The sequence below is a fragment of the Microchirus variegatus genome (genome assembly GCF_963457635.1).
Source record: "Microchirus variegatus genome assembly, chromosome: 6".
NCBI classification, from domain to species: domain Eukaryota; kingdom Metazoa; phylum Chordata; class Actinopteri; order Pleuronectiformes; family Soleidae; genus Microchirus; species Microchirus variegatus.
Window position 1 is genome coordinate 12,258,977 of NC_139807.1, and position 22,497 is coordinate 12,281,473.

The window sequence follows — 22,497 nt, forward strand, 5'->3', positions numbered from 1 at the left end:
AAAGCTTGACACAACAGAAACGATAGAGGGCATCAGTCTTCAAACTTAAGCATCAGTCTTGAAATCAGCAAAGTCAATGGTACTTCAGCAGCAGGCAGTGTGAGATGTCAACAGGTAAGTGTCATAATCATGAATTTCCTGTCAAGTCAACATCTGCATAATTAGGAGTAAGAAAAGCAGTATGAATGGATCTCTAACAAATCATTCTCACGACCTTCTTCAATAGACAACTCTGACCGCAGGACTCACATGATGGATAAACCGCAGTTCAGCACCAAGGACAGAGACAAAATGTACTCAGCAGACACAGGACATAATGCGCATGAACAAATACCGTAGCACCATCTTAATAGGGAAGACAACGCTGCTTTAAAGGGTCAGCATAGCATTGGATATTATACTGGAGTCAAACAAAGAAAACAATACGAATGTTGATACTTATCATGCTCAGTGCAGGTTGAAACAAAACAAAGTGCTGAGGGAAGCAGCACACTCATCAGCTTATCCATGAAGAGCAAAAAACATTTTACGTCAACGACAGATAACGTGTTCCTACCTCAAGAGAATCATCACAATCTCCAAACACATCGGCAAAGTCGCTGGGACTTTTCCTCAGAGTCTGGTCAGCAGGCAGTGTGTTGTCATTGTAAGATGTCACAAACTTAAAGTCACTGGTTCTAGAACCTGTTGTCAGGTAGGCGTCATAATTGTAAGTGCTGCGTAAAGTTCCTGTGCCGTCAACATCTGCGTAATTAGGAGGGAGATAAGCGCTGGGGATGGCGACTGCTCCGTCAAACAACAGTCTGGGCTTTCTCCTGCGACAGAACCTCACACCCAGGATGATGAGGATGAAGGTCAGGAAAAAAGTGGACACAGACACCAGTGCGATGATCAGATAAGAGGTCAGTTTGGAATTCTTCTCATCATAAGAAATCTCCTTCAGTTCTGTCACCTCAGCCAAGTTATCAGAAATAATTAAATACATGGAGCAGGTGGCAGAGAGAGAGGGCTGTCCGTTATCTTTCACCGCCACAATAAGGTTCTGTTTCATGCTGTCAGATTCTGAAATGTCCCGCTGTGTCCTGATCTCTCCACTGTGGACACCAATAGTGAACAGTCCCGGGTCACTGGATGTAACTATATGATAGGATAGCCAGGCGTTCTGTCCAGAGTCCGCGTCCACTGCTATCACTTTGGACACCAGAGAGCCTCCGTGTGCAGCTTTAGGGACCAGCTCGGTCATGAAGGAGTTTCCCTCCAGGGCGGGATACAGTATCTGAGGAGAGTTGTCGTTCACATCAGATATGAAGACACCGACGGTCACGTTACTGCTGAGTGGAGGAGAACCGTTGTCTCTGGCCATCACCTGGACTTTAAAATTCCTCAACTGTTCATAATCAAACGACCTCACAGCGTGGATCACCCCCGTGTCTCCGTTCACTGATACATATGAGGACACCGGGGCACCGTTCACCTCACCAGGTAACAGAGAATAAATCACTGTACCGTTTTGTCTCCAGTCGGGGTCTCGAGCAGTAACGGAACATAAAGTGGAGCCAGGTTTGTTATTTTCAGTCACATATGCGCTGTAGGACTGTTCCTCAAACACAGGTGGGTTGTCGTTGATGTCAGCTACAGATAACTGAACAGTTTTAGAGGAGGACAGAGGTGGAGAGCCCTCGTCAGTGGCACTGATTGTAATGTTGTATTCAGACACTAGTTCACGGTCCAGTTGTCCTGTGGTCACCAGAGAATAATAGTTTTTAATCGAAGGAACTAACTTAAAAGGGACATTTTGCTGAAGGGAGCAGCAGACCTGTCTGTTATTATCGGAGTCTTTGTCCTGCACGTTAATGAGGCCCACCTCTGTACCAGGTGACACGTTCTCAGGTATGGGGTCAGTCAGTGATTTCAGATATATGACTGGAGCGTTGTCGTTTATATCGGTTATGTCAATGATAACTTTGGCAAAAGAGGATAAGCCCAAACCATCTTTTGCAGTCACACGCATTTCAAACGATGATGCCGTTTCAAAATCGACAGGTGCCATTAGTTTGATTTCACCTGTCTTATGATCTATATTAAACACCGACCGTAAATCCTCCGTAATGTGTCCAAAGTCGTAAGCCACCTCTCCGTTCACTCCTTCATCTGCATCCGTAGCACTCACTGTCAGCACAACAGTACCTAGTGGAGAGTTTTCAGGCAGACTGGCTTTGTAAACAGCCTGGATAAAAGCGGGGACGTTATCGTTGGCATCCAGCACAGTAATATGAATTACCACAGTACCTGACCTTTGAGGAGAACCCCCATCCACAGCTGCCAGAAGTAGATTGATTTCTTTCAAATTTTCACGGTCTAGTTCTTTGTTTAGCACAAGTTCCACAGAATTCGTTCCAACACCCAGAATAAAATGATCATTCCTTTGCAGATTATACGTCTGGACCGAGTATTTGCCTATGTCCGCATCATGCAATTCTTCTATAGGAAAACGGGCACCTTTAGCTGTAGATTCACTTATATCTATATGGATCAGTTCTGCATTAAATTGCGGAGGGTTATCGTTTATATCCTGGACATGCAGATTGATTCGATGCAGTTCTAGTGGATTCTCTAACATGAGCTCTTGTTTTAAAGCGCAGGATGCTTTGTCTCCACACAGGCCTTCTCTGTCAATCCTTTCGGCAACAATAAGATCCCCGTTCCGGTTTATGTCACAGTAATGCTTGTCGCTTCCATCAGTATCAATGCGAGCCTTTCTTGCTGATAGTGTACCTGTATCAAGACCCAAGTCTTTGGCGATATTTCCAATCAATGACCCACGTCTCATCTCCTCCGGAAAAGAATAGCTTACATCTCCATTTGCAAAATGCAACGACAGGAGCAGCAAAGCAGCGGCACAGCTTCGTGATGTAAACCAAGCGTCAGCTACCATCTTGATCATCTGAAGGAATAATTCCTTGCAAGTGAACGCACAGAAAAACAATCAGAACTTAAGATTTAAACCAAAGTCGATATGATCAAAGAGCGAGTCAGTCTGTCCCTCAGCTGCAACGCCTGAAGCCAAACTACTGGTCGACAACAGTGGGTGGATACGGACATAAACTGGCACACTATTAGCCTAGAGCTGGTGGACAGCGACCTCTTGAGTATAATCTACAAACTGGAATACATGTGATTGCAGGATACCTGCATTTTCAAACTGAACATTTGTGAAAAATGGTGTTCACATGCCAGCACATCAACAAGGAATTCAAAAGGAGAAAAGTTTGGGAACGGTAGGAATGACCGAACATTATAAGCAATATATATATTAAAAACGAACCTATCTGAAATGGTACACCACTGAACAAAATGATAAATTGACGTGGAGGGAAAAAAACATCTTTAGGAAACTGAAAAAATGTAAAATCGAAAGCCCCAACAACAACCAAAACAAAAACTAACTGCAGCTTGAATCAAAATTAAAGGAATTGACCATGAGTTATAAAACAAATCCAAATCCTCGAGAGCTAAGAATTGATGACCAAAACATAACAACAGAAACCTACAGTGTATTAACCGTTAAAGGATCTTAATATGCTTGTTGGTAATTGGCAAATTGTAATTATCTGGAAGAAAAATCAGCATATTTGTAGTAAACATAATATGTATGTTGTTTTAAAAACATAAATACAACTTTTACCACTTATAAGAAATGTTTTTCATCCATTATTAGTGTAATACTAGCAGTCATGAATTAGACAACTGAGAACAGTTTTGGGGGTTTTTTTTCCCAAGAGAAGTTATGTGTCAAACGATTGATGTTCTTACCTCAGGAGAAGCATCACAGTCTCCAAACACGTCAGCAAAGTCACTGGGACTTTTCCTCAGAGTCTGATCAGCAGGCAGTGTGTTGTCATTGTAAGATGTCACAAACTTAAAGTCACTGGTTCTAGAACCTGTTGTCAGGTAGGCGTCATAATTGTAAGTGCTGCGTAAAGTTCCTGTGCCGTCAACATCTGCGTAATTAGGAGGGAGATAAGCGCTGGGGATGGCGACTGCTCCGTCAAACAACAGTCTGGGCTTTCTCCTGCGACAAAACCTCACACCCAGAATGATGATGATGAAGGTCAGAAAAAAAGTGGACACAGACACCAGGGCGATGATCAGATAAGAGGTCAGTTTGGAATTCTTCTCATCATAAGAAATCTCCTTCAATTCTGTCACCTCAGCCAAGTTATCAGAAATAATTAAATACATGGAGCAGGTAGCAGAGAGAGAGGGCTGTCCGTTATCTTTCACCGCCACAATAAGGTTCTGTTTCATGCTGTCAGATTCTGAAATGTCCCGCTGTGTCCTGATCTCTCCACTGTGGACACCTATAGTGAAAAGTCCTGGGTCAGTGGATGTAACTATATGATAGGACAGCCAGGCGTTCTGTCCAGAGTCCGCGTCCACTGCTATCACTTTGGACACCAGAGAGCCTCCGTGTGCAGCTTTGGGGACCAGCTCGGTCATGAAGGAGTTTCCCTCCAGGGCGGGATACAGTATCTGAGGAGAGTTGTCGTTCACATCAGATATGAAGACACTGACGGTCACGTTACTGCTGAGTGGAGGAGAACCGTTGTCTCTGGCCATCACCTGGACTTTAAAGTTCCTCAACTGTTCATAATCAAACGACCTCACAGCGTGGATCACCGCCGTGTCTCCGTTCACTGATAAATAGGAGGACACCGGGGCACCGTTCACCTCACCAGGTAACAGAGAATAAATCACTGTACCGTTTTGTCTCCAGTCGGGGTCTCGAGCAGTAACGGAACATAAAGTGGAGCCAGGTGTGTTATTTTCAGTCACATATGCGCTGTAGGACTGTTCCTCAAACACAGGTGGGTTGTCGTTGATGTCAGCTACAGATAACTGAACAGTTTTAGAGGAGGACAGAGGTGGAGAGCCCTCGTCAGTGGCACTGATTGTAATGTTGTAATCAGACACTAGTTCACGGTCCAGTTGTCCTGTGGTCACCAGAGAATAATAGTTTTTAATAGAAGGAACTAACTTAAAAGGGACATTTTGCTGAATGGAGCAGCGAAGCCGTCCGTTATTCTCAGAGTCTTTGTCCTGAACATTAATTATGCCCACCTCTGTACCAGGTGACACATTCTCGGGTATGGGATTAGTCAGTGATTTTAAACTGATTGTCGGTGGGTTGTCATTGACATCCGTTATAGATATAATTACTGTACAGTATGAGGTAAGACCAGGTCCGTCTTTTGCTCTTATTCGTAGTTCAATTGATGTCTTAATCTCGTAATCAATAGAGGCGGTAACTCGTATTTCTCCAGTCTTGGGGTCGAGTGAGAACAAAGACACATGGCTATCTGACACATGATCAAAACTATATGTAATCACACCGTTCGGCCCTGCGTCTGCATCACTGGCGCTCACTACAACGACTACAGTATCATAAGGAGAGTTTTCAGGCAGACTGACTTCATAAACAGCCTGGTTAAACACTGGAGCATTATCATTGGCATCCAGCACAGTGACGTGAATGATGGCAGTACCCGATCTCTGCGGAGAACCCCCATCTACAGCAGTGAGCATTATTTTAAGCTCTTTCTCTTGTTCTCGGTCTAATTCTTTAATCAAAACCATTTCAGAGTGTTTCCTTCCATTACTCACCATACCCACATTGACTGTGAAATGCCCATTGGTTTGCAAATTGTAGCGCTGTACAGCATTTGTACCGATATCTGGGTCATGGGCTTCGGTGAGCATGAATTTAGCTCCTTTCATTGCAGATTCTCTTATTTCAAAATAAATCAAGTCCTCGCTAAACTGTGGGGCGTTGTCATTTACGTCTTGCACATGAATACTGAAACGATGGAGTTCCAGAGGATTTTCCAAAATCAGCTCCTCTTTCAAAACGCATGCTACCTTCTTATCACAAAGACCTTCCCTGTCGATCCTGTCAGCAACAATTAAATCCCCGTTGCCCAGGTTAATATCACAATACCGCTTGTCATTCCCGTCTGTGTCGATGCGAGCTTTACGCGATGAAAGTGTAGCAATCCCTAGGCCAAGATCCTTGGCTATATTTCCAATCACATATCCGCGTTTCGTCTCCTCTGCGACTGAGTAGCTCACATCTCCATACACGAAATGCACGCTGGTGAAAAGGAAAAGAACACCATGGCGGCTGATAGAAAATCCTCGAGAAATCTTTTTTCCCATCATCGCCCAGTCTATCATCTTCCCCCTGGTAAACTCCAAACAGGCAGATGTGTCGCGCACAGTTATATGTCCTAATATCCACACAACGTATAGGGTCTTTGTGTCGTCTTTAAACGACACACACGCACCGCACCACAAGAGACAAACGATTTTCAATTGGTGCATGAGAATGGCAAAAGCAAAGGACACTTACTGTTTGGTTGATGTACAGTGACACCAAGCGTTTCATCTAGTAATAGCACTGGGGAAAAAAGTGTAACATTTGCTGTCTGTATGAAATCTAGAGTTAGATAATAAGGACATTGTTATAAGTATAATTAATATTTATATGTACAACTATAAATGTAAACGTTACTTTTTTAGTGCGTTATACTCCGTGTGTGAATCCCTTATAGATCCCGATGCTATTTACACTTTCAATAGGCTGCCATTTAAAGAAAATAACATTAATATAGTCATCATCAGAAATACACGATCTGACGATCCTCTGACAAAGGTGCGCTTTAAAAGAAATCTAATCGCTACATGATTACACAAAGACAAAAACCATGGACTCTTCTTTTCAAACAGGACACAAAAGTCACAACAATAAAAATAGATTTTAAAAAGTGAAACATGCAGAGGACATATCTTTGAAAGAGTTTCCTAATTCAGTATGCTGAAACAGGCCTATGTAATGTGTGCAGTATAGAAAAATTGAGACATTTGGTCTCAACAAACGTAAAACACAACACCTCAAGAATTATTACAATTAAAATGCATGTATTTTTTTACGACCACTGAAAGTGCTATAGACTACAGCTTTGCCATTCACCTGTTCACACATATTCATGAATGGCCTTTTCTGTCACATTTGTCATGCAAATAATAGACAGCCATCTGGAGCAATGTATATCTTAAATATCTTGCCTAGGGACAAAGATCGCCTTCCAACCTGAGGTTCAAGTACACCAGTGAAAACATGAGTGCCAATATAGAATAGATTACCAAATCATATCGGTTCATGCTCCAAATACCACCATGGCAATAACCTGTTAGCATTATTTGCAATATAAAATGAAACAATACAACGCTAATCCAGCAAACGCTTCAATTTCATTGACAGGAATGAATCCACACTATCACCAACAAAAAGGGCAATTTTAAGGATGGAATCCCACATTTGAAATTTGACATGTCATCATCAATTGTGTATGCTTTTCAAGGGTGCATACAGAACATTGCAGTACAAATATCCAGGCTCCTAACTTGTGATGGTATTTAAGACCGTGTAAAAGAAATTGCTTTGGGCCAAACTAAGAGGACAAAAATTCAACATGCTTTCAGTCAGAAAAAAAATGTATCCTACCTCTGGTGAGACATCAATAACATCTCCAAACACATCAGCAAAGTCACTGGGACTTTTCCTCAGAGTCTGGTCAGCAGGCAGTGTGTTGTCATTGTAAGATGTCACAAACTTAAAGTCACTGGTTCTAGAACCTGTTGTCAGGTAGGCGTCATAATTGTACGTGCTGCGTAAAGTTCCTGTGCCGTCAACGTCTGCGTAATTAGGAGGGAGATAAGCGCTGGGGATGGCGACTGCTCCGTCAAACAACAGTCTGGGCTTTCTCCTGCGACAGAACCTCACACCCAGGATGATGATGATGAAGGTCAGGAAAAAAGTGGACACAGACACCAGGGCGATGATCAGATAAGAGGTCAGTTTGGAATTCTTCTCATCATTAGAAATCTCCTTCAGTTCTGTCACCTCAGCCAAGTTATCAGAAATAATTAAATACATGGAGCAGGTGGCAGAGAGAGAGGGCTGTCCGTTATCTTTCACCGCCACGATAAGGTTCTGTTTCATGCTGTCAGATTCTGAAATGTCCCGCTGTGTCCTGATCTCTCCACTGTGGACACCTATAGTGAAAAGTCCTGGATCAGAGGATGTAACTATATGATAGGACAGCCAGGCGTTCTGTCCAGAGTCCGCGTCCACTGCTATCACTTTGGACACCAGAGAGCCTCCGTGTGCAGCTTTGGGGACCAGCTCGGTCATGAAGGAGTTTCCCTTCAGGGCGGGATACAGTATCTGAGGAGAGTTGTCGTTCACATCAGATATGAAGACACTGACGGTCACGTTACTGCTGAGTGGAGGAGAACCGTTGTCTCTGGCCATCACCTGGACTTTAAAGCTCCTCAACTGTTCATAATCAAACGACCTCACAGCGTGGATCACCCCCGTGTCTCCGTTCACTGATACATAGGAGGACACCGGGGCACCGTTCACCTCACCAGGTAACAGAGAATAAATCACTGTACCGTTTTGTCTCCAGTCGGGGTCTCGAGCAGTAACGGAACATAAAGTGGAGCCAGGTTTGTTATTTTCAGTCACATATGCGCTGTAGGACTGTTCCTCAAACACAGGTGGGTTGTCGTTGATGTCAGCTACAGATAACTGAAAAGTTTTAAAGGAGGACAGAGGTGGAGAGCCCTCGTCAGTGGCACTGATTGTAATGTTGTAATCAGACACTAGTTCACGGTCCAGTTGTCCTGTGGTCACCAGAGAATAATAGTTTTTAATCGAGGGAACTAACTTAAAAGGGACATTCAGCTGAATGGAGCAGCGAACCTGTCCGTTGGACTCTGAGTCTCGGTCCTGCACGTTAATGATGCCCACCTCTGTACCAGGTAAGGTGTCTTCCGGTATGGGATTTGTCAGTGACTTAATTAAGGTAAAAGGCGCGTTGTCGTTAACATCTGTAATGTCAACAATTAATGTACATGATGAAACTAATCCAAGACCATCCTTCGCTGTAATTTGCAATTCATAGACTGACAGTTCCTCGTAATCTATTCGCCCACTGACTTTTACCTCACCGGTTGTCTGATCAAGAGAAAACACGTTATTACTCTCATCAGAAATGTGATCAAAGTCATATGTCACATCTCCATTGACTCCCTCGTCTGCATCAGTCGCGCTCACAGTGACAACTACAGTATCTACAGGAGAGTTTTCAGGCAGACTGGCTTTATAAACGGCTTGGCTAAACACTGGGGCGTTATCATTAGCATCCAGCACAGTGACGTGAACGAGTGTTGTGCCTGATCTCTGAGGTGCGCCTCCGTCTGTTGCCTCAAGAACAATCTTTAGCTCGTGCTGTTGTTCTCTATCCAGTTCTTTCTCTAAAACCAACTCACTGTATTTTCCTCCTCCGCTTTTCGCGACCACATTCAGTCTGAAGTTGTCATTTGCTTCGATACTGTAGCCCTGGATGGCATTTTGACCTACATCTGCATCGTGGGCCTCATCTAAACGATAACGACTTCCTTTATCGGCTGATTCGCGGATTTCAACTTTTATTATGTTCTTTTTAAACTGTGGTGAATTATCGTTGATATCTTGAACATGGATATTAATGCGGTGTAATTCTAAAGGATTCTCTAAAACAAGCTCCTGCTTTAAAAGACATGATGCCCTTTTGCCACAAAGCCCCTCTCTGTCAATCCTGTCAGCAACAACGATATCTCCAGTGCTCAGATTAATTTCACAATACCGTTTACTGTTCCCGTCTGCATCAATGCGAGCCTTTCGAGCAGACAGTTTGCCCACTTCGAGTCCGATGTCTTTGGCTATATTTCCAACAACTGAGCCTCGTTTCATCTCTTCTGGGAAAGAATAAGACACGTCTCCACGTACGGATTGCAGCGACAAAAGAAATACTCCCACGAAGGCAACAAGGCCGAAAACGGTAAATGCTTTACATCCCATTTCCCTGGGAGACGAATGCAAACAAAACAAATGAGACTGGTCAAATAAAAATATCCAGCAAAGCGTACTGCTCTTCAGATAACGCGTGCATCAGGATTACAAATGCTGCGATTTCCCAGCTTTCCGCAGCAAACAATTGAGAGGTGGAGACGTGCAAGCAGTTAGAGTTAACATAATACAGCAACATTAAAGCTGGCAGACAGCGACACTGTGAGCAAAATGTAGGTATTACAACATATATAAAGGATTCATTCTTCCAGTAATATTATTATGAGAAGAAAGAAATTAAAATAAATCAAGAGAAAATAAGTCCAGGTGATAGTCAGTTTGAGAGAAGAGAAGAACACATCAAGAGATTGTATCACCTGAAACAAATACCACATTATTGGCTATTTTCACCCTCAAACTTCATTTATAGACAACAGAGACAAAAGGTGAACGTGTAATAGTTTCAGCACCATGGATAGCTCCCAACTAAACCATCGAGCAGGGCCCGTGTTTAAAACGTGTCTCAGGACAACTGAACAGAACACTAAAAACAAACGGTAACAACGCCAAATACTAATACTTCTAAACATGATAGAATAATGTATCAAGTTATTATCAAACTATTGTAAAGAAAAAATGTGGCCTACATTGGCTAAACTCAATGACGATATGAGTAATAAAGAAAGGAAGAACACTCTAGGCCAATTACAAAAGGTTGATATGTATGACAGCTGTATATATTTGGTAAAGTTTAATTATGTTTCCCCTTACACTGAAGGAAATGGTTATGGTTAATGCTGCCTTCACTGGTCTATTTTAGGAGTAAACGTCACTGACTGCACATTGCATCAAGAACATAAATAAATATGAGCCTGTTCGCAGGTATTTTCTCATGTGAAATTGAAATAAATTGATAGACATTTATATCGACGGGTCACGTTAATAAGGTAGCTTGAAGTGGTATATGGGTTTTGTAAAAGTAAACAAGTCAGGAAACATGGACATTGTGTGTGTGAACATGTTGTAAGAGAACATGCAGTGGGAAGCATTTAACGTTCACTAAAATAGTAGATTCCAGTCTTCCTTTGGAAGTAGGTGGTGCTGATGTAAACAGTTGATCTTATGATCTAATCACAGGATTAATAGGGCTAAAACTGCTAATAAAACATACTGCATTTGATTATATTTTGGGTAAGAAAGAAAATATCAGTTACATCTTACATTTCAGTAAGAATTTCTTAACAATTTAGTAGGGCGATAATATTTTGGTAAAATCTTGCTTCTGATGCAATTTCCAGCTTGCATCGTAGTAATAATAATGATAATAATAATAGAAGTTTTGTAATATGGAGATCATATGGGGGTAATATGAATATTTTCCAAGTAATATTCAGGTTATAGCTTTATCATGAAAATGACTGTGACCTATAATCAGGATAGGATGATTTCAAATAAAAGTGGGAAATTAAAATAATATGAAGGTGAATTCATAAAATGTGACTTAAAGGATATTCTAGAATTAAGAAATATCAGCATAAGTTAAGACTGTATCATCCATTTAGTACAAAACATTCATCCTCCCCAATGTCCAACAAACATTTTTCATTGTTAATTGTAATTATTACTAAGCTATTGGTTAGTGAGACCTATAGAAATACGGTGAAATAACCATGACAAAACTTGCATATTATTTTTTTACAATGCCATCACCATGTTGTCAGAGTATCGCACCGTCTAATATTAAGCCATCATACTAACTAAACTTTGATGATACATATTCATACCTCAGGAGAAGTATCACAGTCTCCAAACACGTCAGCAAAGTCACTGGGACTTTTCCTCAGAGTCTGGTCAGCAGGCAGTGTGTTGTCATTGTAAGATGTCACAAACTTAAAGTCACTGGTTCTAGAACCTGTTGTCAGGTAGGCGTCATAATTGTAAGTGCTGCGTAAAGTTCCTGTGCCGTCAACATCTGCGTAATTAGGAGGGAGATAAGCGCTGGGGATGGCGACTGCTCCGTCAAACAACAGTCTGGGCTTTCTCCTGCGACAAAACCTCACACCCAGGATGATGATGATGAAGGTAAGGAAAAAAGTGGACACAGACACCAGGGCGATGATCAGATAAGAGGTCAGTTTGGAATTCTTCTCATCATAAGAAATGTCCTTCAGTTCTGTCACCTCAGCCAAGTTATCAGAAATAATTAAATACATGGAGCAGGTGGCAGAGAGAGAGGGCTGTCCGTTATCTTTCACCGCCACAATAAGGTTCTGTTTCATGCTGTCAGATTCTGAAATGTCCCGCTGTGTCCTGATCTCTCCACTGTGGACACCAATAGTGAAAAGTCCAGAGTCAGTGGATGTAACTATATGATAGGACAGCCAGGCGTTCTGTCCAGAGTCCGCGTCCACTGCTATCACTTTGGACACCAGAGAGCCTCCGTGTGCAGCTTTGGGGACCAGCTCGGTCATGAAGGAGTTTCCCTCCAGGGCGGGATACAGTATCTGAGGAGAGTTGTCGTTCACATCAGATATGAAGACACTGACGGTCACGTTACTGCTGAGTGGAGGAGAACCGTTGTCTCTGGCCATCACCTGGACTTTAAAATTCCTCAACTGTTCATAATCAAACGACCTCACAGCGTGGATCACCCCCGTGTCTCCATTCACTGACACATAGGAGGACACCGGGGCACCGTTCACCTCACCAGGTAACAGAGAATAAATCACTGTACCGTTTTGTCTCCAGTCGGGGTCTCGAGCAGTAACGGAACATAAAGTGGAGCCAGGTTTGTTATTTTCAGTCACATATGCGCTGTAGGACTGTTCCTCAAACACAGGTGGGTTGTCGTTGATGTCAGCTACAGATAACTGAACAGTTTTAGAGGAGGACAGAGGTGGAGAGCCCTCGTCAGTGGCACTGATTGTAATGTTGTAATCAGACACTAGTTCACGGTCCAGTTGTCCTGTGGTCACCAGAGAATAATAGTTTTTAATCGAGGGAACTAACTTAAAAGGGACATTTTGCTGAATGGAGCAGCGAACCTGTCCGTTGGACTCTGAGTCTCTGTCCTGCACGTTAATGATGCCCACCTCTGTACCAGGTAAGGTGTCTTCCGGTATGGGATTTGTCAGTGACTTAATTAACGTAAAAGGCGCGTTGTCGTTAACATCTGTAATGTCAACAATTAATGTACATGATGAAACTAATCCAAGATCATCCTTAGCTGTTACTTGCAACTCATAGACCGACAGTTCCTCGTAATCTATTGGCCCACTGACTTTTAAATCACCGGTTTTCTGATCAAGATAAAACACGTTATTACTCTCATCAGAAATGTGATCAAATTCGTAAGTTACCTCTCCATTGACTCCCTCGTCTGCATCAGTCGCGCTCACTGTGACCACTACAGTATCTACAGGAGAGTTTTCAGGCAGACTGGCTTTATAAACGGCCTGACTGAACACTGGGGCGTTATCATTAGCATCCAGCACAGTGACGTGAACGACTGTACTGCCTGATCTCTGAGGTGCGCCTCCGTCTGTTGCCTCAATAACAATCCTTAGCTCGTGCTGTTGTTCTCTATCCAGTTCCTTCTCTAAAACCAACTCACTGTATTTCCCTCCTCCGCTTTTTCCCACCACATTCAGTCTGAAGTTGTCATTTGCTTCGATACTGTAGCCCTGGATGGCATTTTGACCTACATCTGCATCGTGGGCCTCATCTAAACGATAACGACTTCCTTTAACGGCTAATTCACTGATTTCAACTTTGATAATGTTCTTTTTAAACTGTGGTGAATTATCGTTGATATCCTGAACATGGATATTAATGCGGTGTAATTCTAAAGGATTCTCTAAAACAAGCTCCTGCTTTAAAAGACATGATGCCCTTTTGCCACAAAGCCCCTCTCTGTCAATCCTGTCAGCAACAACGATATCTCCAGTGCTCAGATTAATTTCACAATACCGTTTACTGTTCCCGTCTGCATCAATGCGAGCCTTTCGAGCAGACAGTTTGCCCACTTCGAGTCCGATGTCTTTGGCTATATTTCCAACAACTGAGCCTCGTTTCATCTCTTCTGGGAAAGAATAAGACACGTCTCCACGTACGGATTGCAGCGACAAAAGAAATACTCCCACGAAGGCAACAAGGCCGAAAACGGTAAATGCTTTACATCCCATTTCCCTGGGAGACGAATGCCAACAAAACAAATGAGACTGGTCAAATAAAAATATCCAGCAAAGCGTACTGCTCTTCAGATAACGCGTGCATCAGGATTACAAATGCTGCGATTTCCCAGCTTTCCGCAGCGAACAATTGAGAGGTGGAGACGTGCAAGCAGTTAGAGTTAACATAATACAGCAACATTAAAGCTGGCAGACAGCGACACTGTGAGCAAAATGTGGGTATTACAACATATATAAATGATTCATTCTTCCAGTAATATTATTATGAGAAGAAAGAAATTAAAATAAATCAAGAGAAAATAAGTCCAGGTGATAGTTAGTTTGAGAGAAGAGAAGAACACATCAAGAGATTGTATCACCTGAAACAAATACCACATTATTGGCTATTTTCACCCTCAAACTTCATTTATAGACAACAGAGACAAAAGGTGAACGTGTAATGGTTTCAGCACCATGGATAGCTCCCAACTAAACCATCGAGCAGGGCCCGTGTTTAAAACGTGTCCCTGGACAACTGAACAGAACACTAAAAACAAACGGTAACAACGCCAAATACTAATACTTCTAAACATGATAGAATAATGTATCAAGTTATTATCAAACTATTGTAAAGAAAAAATGTGGCCTACATTGGCTAAACTCAATGACGATATGAGTAATAAAGAAAGGAAGAACACTCTAGGCCAATTACAAAAGGTTGATATATATGACAGCTGTATATATTTGGTAAAGTTGAATTAAGTTTCCCCTTACACTGAAGGAAATGTTTATGTTAATGCTGCCTTCACTGGTCTATAGGAGTTAACGTCACTGACTGCACATTGCATCAAGAACATAAATAAATATGAGCCTGTTCGCCGGTACTTTCTCAAGTGAAATTGAAATAACTTGATAGACATTTATATCCACGGGTCACGTTAATAAGGTAGCTTGGAGTGGTATATGGGTTCTGTAAAAGTAAACAAGTCAAGAAACATGGACATTGTGTGTGAACATGTTTTAAGAGAACATGCATTGGGAAGCATTTTACGCTCACTAAAATAGTAGATTTGAGTCTTCCTTTGGAAGTAGCATTAAGAAAGATCAGCATACGATAAGACTGTATCATCCACTTAGTACAAAACATTCATCCTCCCAAATGTCACACAAACATTTGTCATTGTTAATTGCAATTAATACTAAGCTATTGGTTAGTGAGGACTATAGAAATACGGTGAAATAACATTGACAAAACTTCCATATTATTTTTTTTACAATGCCATCACCATGTTGTCAGAGTGTCGCACGGTCTAATATTTAGCCATCATATGACTAAACTTTGATGATACATGTTCCTACCTCAGGAGAAGCATCACAGTCTCCAAACACGTCAGCAAAGTCACTGGGACTTTTCCTCAGAGTCTGGTCAGCAGGCAGTGTGTTGTCATTGTAAGATGTCACAAACTTAAAGTCACTGGTTCTAGAACCTGTTGTCAGGTAGGCGTCATAATTGTAAGTGCTGCGTAAAGTTCCTGTGCCGTCAACATCTGCGTAATTAGGAGGGAGATAAGCGCTGGGGATGGCGACTGCTCCGTCAAACAATAGTCTGGGCTTTCTCCTGCGACAAAACCTCACACCCAGGATGATGATGATGAAGGTCAGGAAAAAGGTGGACACAGACACCAGGGCGATGATCAGATAAGAGGTCAGTTTGGAATTCTTCTCATCATAAGAAATGTCCTTCAATTCTGTCACTTCAGCCAAGTTATCAGAAATAATTAAATACATGGAGCAGGTGGCAGAGAGAGAGGGCTGTCCGTTATCTTTCACCGCCACAATAAGGTTCTGTTTCATGCTGTCAGATTCTGAAATGTCCCGCTGTGTCCTGATCTCTCCACTGTGGACACCTATAGTGAAAAGTCCTGCGTCACTGGATGTAACTATATGATAGGACAGCCAGGCGTTCTGTCCAGAGTCCGCGTCCACTGCTATCACTTTGGACACCAGAGAGCCTCCGTGTGCAACTTTGGGGACCAGCTCGGTCATGAACGAGTTTCCCTCCAGGGCGGGATACAGTATCTGAGGAGAGTTGTCGTTCACATCAGATATGAAGACACTGACGGTCACGTTACTGCTGAGTGGAGGAGAACCGTTGTCTCTGGCCATCACCTGGACTTTAAAGCTCCTCAACTGTTCATAATCAAACGACCTCACAGCGTGGATCACCCCCGTGTCTCCGTTCACTGACACATAGGAGGACACCGGGGCACCGTTCACCTCACCAGGTAACAGAGAATAAATCACAGTACCGTTTTGTCTCCAGTCAGGGTCTCGAGCAGTAACGGAACATAAAGTGGAGCCAGGTGTGTTATTTTCAGTCACATATGCGCTGTAGGACTGTTCCTCAAACACAGGTGGGTTGTCGTTGATGTCAGCTACAGATAACTGAATAGTTTTAGAGGAGGACAGAGGTGGAGAGCCCTCGTCAGTGGCACTGATTGTAATGTTGTAATCAGACACTAGTTCACGGTCCAGTTGTCCTGTGGTCACCAGAGAATAATAGTTTTTAATCGAGGGAACTAATTTAAAAGGGACATTCTGCTGAATGAAGCAGCGAATATTTTGGTTATTGTCCGAATCTTCATCCTGCACGTTAATGATGCCAACCTCTGTGCCAGGTGACACGTTCTCAGGTATGGCGTTAATCAGTGATTTTAGGTAAATAACTGGAGCATTATCATTGATATCAGTAACATCTATTATAACTTTAGCGTACGATGTTAGCCCTAAACCATCTTTAGCCTCAACTCTCATTTCAAAAGAACTAATTTCTTCAAAGTCAATTAAATCAGATACAGTAATAATCCCTGATTTAGAATCAATAGAAAATAAATGTATTTCGTCATCAGACATGTGCCCAAAGTCATATGTCACATCTCCATTCACTCCTTCATCTGCATCAGTAGCACTGACAGTAATCACTACAGTTTGAGGAGGAGAGTTTTCAGGCAGACTGGCTTTATAAACGGCCTGGCTAAACACTGGGGCGTTATCATTAGCATCCAGCACAGTGACGTGTATGACTACAGTACCTGATCTCTGAGGAGAACCACCGTCCAAAGCTGTCAGAAGCAAATTCATCTCTTTTTGTTTCTCTCGATCAAGTTTATTTTCCAATACAAGTTCAACTTTGTTACTATCAACAGCGAGAATAAAATGTTCATTCTTTTGTAGGTTGTATCTTTGAACCGCATTTTGACCTATATCTGCGTCATGAGCCTCCTCAATGGAGAAGCGGTTACGCCTCTCAGCTGACTCACTTATTTCCATCTCAATTAAATTATTTTTGAATTTTGGCGAGTTATCATTTACATCTTGAATATGAAGACTTAAACGATGCAGCTCCAGAGGATTTTCTAACACCAGATCCGCTTTCAAAACGCACGACGATTTCTTGCCACAAAGGCTTTCTCTGTCGATTCTCTCTGATGTCATCAAATCTCCGGTGTTCAGATTCATGTCACAGTACCTTTTCCGACTTCCACCGAAATCAACACGGGCCTGTCGCGAAGACAGGGTCCTCAAATCAAGACCGAGGTCCTTCGCTATATTTCCGATAACAGATCCTCGTTTTATTTCTTCTGGAACAGAATAACTCAGGTCTCCATGAACGAGATGCAGCGTCAGCGTAAAGCAGACAAAGCAAGGGGTCAGGCGAAACATTGGAAATCCGTTTCCCCCCATTCTGACACAAAATCTATACAAGGTTATCAAATTTCATGCCAAGAGAGAAAAAACAAATATATCCGAATGCTCAAACACTCCGCTAAAATGTGAACAACGAATCTGCTCGGAGATACAGCAGGTCTCTGAATTTGATGTAAATGCAGTAGTGGGTGGAGTGGTGAGTGCATGTTATCCGTCAGCCAACAGCGACACCATGAGTATATTTTCATTCGCACACATGTATGTTAGGAAATATACTCCCAAAGAAGTATTTGCAATTCACTTGCGTGTATATTATCGATGATTTAAAGGGAAAAGGCAAATGTCCCAGAAACACACAGAGGAAGGCAAAATGTCTATTGGATAAATCCATTTCCTGCTCAATGTCAAACCCTCACAGCAAGGTAAAGCAGACAAAGCAAGGGGTCAGGCGAAACATTGGAAATCCGTTTCCAATAATAAGCCTCGGTATTGTTAACGATCAAAAGTTTTGGCAGATGAAGAGAGGCAAAGTTCAGCACCACGGACAGCAAAAGGAGGAGTACTCAGACTATTTGCTTACATCAAATGTCCAAAAGCGAACGTTTTGCTGCAGTGACAGTACAAGGTTAATATCAGCAACATTTCCATTAAGTAATGAGAGTAAAGGTTAACGTTCTGCGTACAAAAAGCCAACATGAAAGCATAAATAATACAAATGTAATGATGGCAAAATTGGTCACAAAGTGTCAACAAAAATACCAGTCGATAAAGAATGAGAGGGTCAGGTTGAGATTTTTCTTAAAATCTTCTGTGTGACGGAATGAGGGTGGCTCAACAGGTGTGGCACAATCAGTGTTACGGTAAAGTCAATTATTAGAAACTCAAGACTTTAGGCCAGCTCTTCATCATAGTGGTTCATAGAAGACAATTAAACGTTATTCATTAGGATAATATGGAAATGTATACTCATACAGACGTGGCAAACTAAAAACTATTTGTAACTCGCATTAGATGAACGTACACTATAAAATGATTCGTTAACGTGCACAGAGCAGTGTAAAACATGAGAAATTGCAGGGAAATGTGCCCAATGAACAGCGGTTTTTACACATCCATTTCAGCTGCTACTGCATACTAATGGAAAATAGGAAAAAGCTGCTGGTAGGAATCAAAGTATTTTCTAAGTAAATTGATAACTGTATGGGGGAAACTGAAAAGGGAACAAAAGAAGGAAAACTGTAACAATAAGACAAAAGACAGTTTTAAAAATACTTTATAAAAAATCCCTACCTCCACAGAGGTCTCAAAGTCTTCAAACGGATCAACAAAGTCACTGGGACTTTTCCTCAGAGTCTGGTCAGCAGGCAGTGTGTTGTCATTGTAAGATGTGACAAACTTAAAGTCACTGGTTCTAGAACCTGTTGTCAGGTAGGCGTCATAATTGTAAGTGCTGCGTAAAGTTCCTGTGCCGTCAACATCTGCGTAATTAGGAGGGAGATAAGCGCTGGGGATGGCGACTGCTCCGTCAAACAACAGTCTGGGCTTTCTCCTGCGACAGAACCGGACACCAAGGATGATGATGATGAAGGTCAAGAAAAAAGTGGACACAGACACGAGGGCGATGATCAGATAAGAGGTCAGTTTGGAATTCTTCTCATCATAAGAAATGTCCTTCAGTTCTGTCACCTCAGCCAAGTTATCAGAAATAATTAAATACATGGAGCAGGTGGCAGAGAGAGAGGGCTGTCCGTTATCTTTCACCGCCACAATAAGGTTCTGTTTCATGCTGTCAGATTCTGAAATGTCCCGCTGCGTCCTGATCTCTCCACTGTGGACACCAATAGTGAAAAGTCCTGGGTCAGTGGATGTGACTATATGATAGGACAGCCAGGCGTTCCGTCCAGAGTCCGCGTCCACTGCTATCACTTTGGACACCAGAGAGCCTCCGTGTGCAGCTTTAGGGACCAGCTCGGTCATGAAGGAGTTTCCCTCCAGGGCGGGATACAGTATCTGAGGAGAGTTGTCGTTCACATCAGATATGAAGACACTGACGGTCACGTTACTGCTGAGTGGAGGAGAACCGTTGTCTCTGGCCATCACCTGGACTTTAAACCTCCTCAACTGTTCATAATCAAACGACCTCACAGCGTGGATCACCCCCGTGTCTCCGTTCACTGATACATAGGAGGACACCGGGGCACCGTTCACCTCACCAGGTAACAGAGAATAAATCACTGTACCGTTTTGTCTCCAGTCGAGGTCTCGAGCAGTAACGGAACATAAAGTGGAGCCAGGTTTGTTATTTTCAGTCACATATGCGCTGTAGGACTGTTCCTCAAACACAGGTGGGTTGTCGTTGATGTCAGCTACAGATAACTGAACAGTTTTAGAGGAGGACAGAGGTGGAGAGCCCTCGTCAGTGGCACTGATTGTAATGTTGTAATCAGACACTAGTTCACGGTCCAGTTGTCCTGTGGTCACCAGAGAATAATAGTTTTTAATAGAAGGAACTAACTTAAAAGGGACATGTTGCTGAATGGAGCAGCGGACATTTTGGTTATTATCAGAATCTTCATCCTGCACGTTAATGATGCCCACCTCTGTACCAGGTGACACGTTCTCGGGTATATGGTTAGTCAGAGATTTTAGGTTTATTACTGGAGAATTATCGTTTACGTCACTGATATCTATGATAACTTTAGCGTATGATGTTAGTCCTAAACCATCTTTGGCTTCAATTGTCATTTCAAATGAACTTGTCTCTTCAAAGTCAATTAAAGCAGTTACTGTAATTGTTCCAGTTTTAGGATCAATAGAAAATGTATTTATTTCGTCCTCAGACATGTGTCCAAAGTCATATGTTATATCTCCATTTATTCCTTCATCTGCATCAGTAGCACTGACAGTAATCACCACAGTATCAGGAGGAGAGTTTTCAGGCAGACTGGCTTTATAAACGGTCTGGCTAAACACTGGGGCGTTATCATTAGCATCCAGCACAGTGACGTGTATGACTACGGTACCTGATCTCTGAGGAGAACCACCATCCAAAGCTGTCAGAAGCAAATTCATCTCTTTTTGTTTCTCTCGATCAAGTGTATTCTCCAACACAAGTTCAACCTTGTTACTGTCAACAACAAGAATGAAATTATCATTCTTTTGTAGGCTATATCTTTGAACATCATTTTGACCTATGTCTGCGTCATGGGCCTTCTCGATTGAGAAGCGGTTACCCTTGTCTGCCGATTCCCTTATTTCCATTTCAATCAAATTATTTTTGAATTTTGGCGAATTATCATTTACATCTTGAATATGAAGACTAACACTATGAAGCTCCAAAGGGTTTTCTAACACCACATCTACTTTCAAAACACACGACGGTTTCTTGCCACAAATGCTTTCTCTGTCAATTCTCTCTGACGAAAGCAAATCTCCGGTGTTCAGATTCATGTCACAGTATCTTTTCCGACTTCCTCCAAAATCAACACGGGCCTGTCGGGAAGACAATGTCCTCAAATCAATACCCAGATCCTTCGCTATATTTCCGATGACAGACCCTCGTTTTATTTCTTCTGGAATAGAATAACCCAGGTCTCCATGAACGAGCTGCAGCGTCAGAGTAAAGCAAACGAAAATACAAAACAGACGAAGCGCTGAAAACCCTTTGTCCCCCATCCCGACACAAAATATGTTTTCAGCTTGTTGAAATTACTGCCAAGAGCGAAGAAACAAAATATCCACAAATAATCCAACAATCTGCTTCAATGTGCAAAAACGATATAATCTCGACGATAGGGCAGACTATCTCAAATGTGAAAAAAAGACACTCCCGATTTAACTGCAGTAGTGGGTGGGGTGGATTGGCGAGTGTATATTTTCCGTCAGCCAACAGCGACGCCGTGAGTACATATTCATTTCAACATGTAAAATGTTAGGAAATACTCTGTTAATTACATGGATGTAAAATAAATCACAAGTTTTCGTATTATGACAAATCTCTGAAACATTGCATTGTTCTACATAGGACATTAAGCAGTAAAAACAATATTATAACCGTCAGTATTGTTAATATTATTAGAAGAATCTTATATTAATTTTACAATATTCCATTATTTTAACTGAGAAGCAAGGAAAATCACAAAGACATATTTTGAACGTCTTCATGATCAACGATTAAGAAAAACGAAGAGATACTACATAGTGAATTAAAATCGCCAGCCTTTCAAGAAATACGACCAGCGACGGATTTTATGCGAAAGACCAGAGTCGTTTGTGCCAAATGACGTAATGCATGGGACAAGAGGAGACCTCCAATTAAACCAATATTTTATAACAAAAAAAATACAATATTAACGATGGACCAAGGCAGAATCAGACTTATGAATAACAGAGAATCACTGTGGCACAATATTTTGCAACACAATATAAGGACTGTCACTAACTGCTGAAGAATCACAATTGAAAGGCTGAGGCCAATTACTATTATTTTCTCAAATATTCTGTTAAATCATCAATGTTGAACGCCACTCTATGAATGCACTGTATAATGCATCCACGTGTTTCTGTTGCAGATGGGCCGGGTATGGGGAAATGATTTATGACAGCCATTACGGAGTGTTGTAAAGGGGAAAGCAAGCTAAACTTACAGAAAGAAGTTATACGGTC

At 42.1% G+C, this 22,497-nt stretch overlaps 4 protein-coding genes across 4 annotated transcripts; all 4 read right to left on the reverse strand.

Moving 5' to 3' along the window:
- Positions 1–526: 526 nt before the first annotated feature.
- Positions 527–6,234, reverse strand: LOC310928825 (uncharacterized protein; the record flags this gene model as incomplete). Its single annotated transcript, XM_083891476.1, has 2 exons — positions 527–2,959; positions 3,799–6,234. 2 exons carry the CDS (start codon positions 6,232–6,234, stop codon positions 527–529), a joined length of 4,869 nt encoding a protein of 1,622 aa, XP_083747602.1.
- A 983-nt stretch (positions 6,235–7,217) lies between these two features.
- On the reverse strand, positions 7,218–17,868 carry LOC310928826 (protocadherin gamma-A10-like; the record flags this gene model as incomplete). Its single annotated transcript, XM_083891477.1, has 3 exons — positions 7,218–7,247; positions 7,565–9,768; positions 17,670–17,868. The coding sequence occupies 3 exons, from the start codon at positions 17,866–17,868 to the stop codon at positions 7,218–7,220; spliced, it is 2,433 nt and encodes an 810-aa protein (XP_083747603.1).
- LOC310928457 (protocadherin gamma-A11-like) lies at positions 11,734–14,139 on the reverse strand (the record flags this gene model as incomplete). The annotated part of the gene is made up of 1 exon (XM_083891004.1): positions 11,734–14,139. One exon carries the CDS (start codon positions 14,137–14,139, stop codon positions 11,734–11,736), a length of 2,406 nt encoding a protein of 801 aa, XP_083747130.1.
- Positions 17,869–19,012: 1,144 nt separating the features above from the next.
- Positions 19,013–21,507, reverse strand: LOC310928827 (protocadherin gamma-A10-like; the record flags this gene model as incomplete). The annotated part of the gene is made up of 2 exons (XM_083891478.1): positions 19,013–19,042; positions 19,123–21,507. The coding sequence occupies 2 exons, from the start codon at positions 21,505–21,507 to the stop codon at positions 19,013–19,015; spliced, it is 2,415 nt and encodes an 804-aa protein (XP_083747604.1).
- Positions 21,508–22,497: the final 990 nt, after the last annotated feature.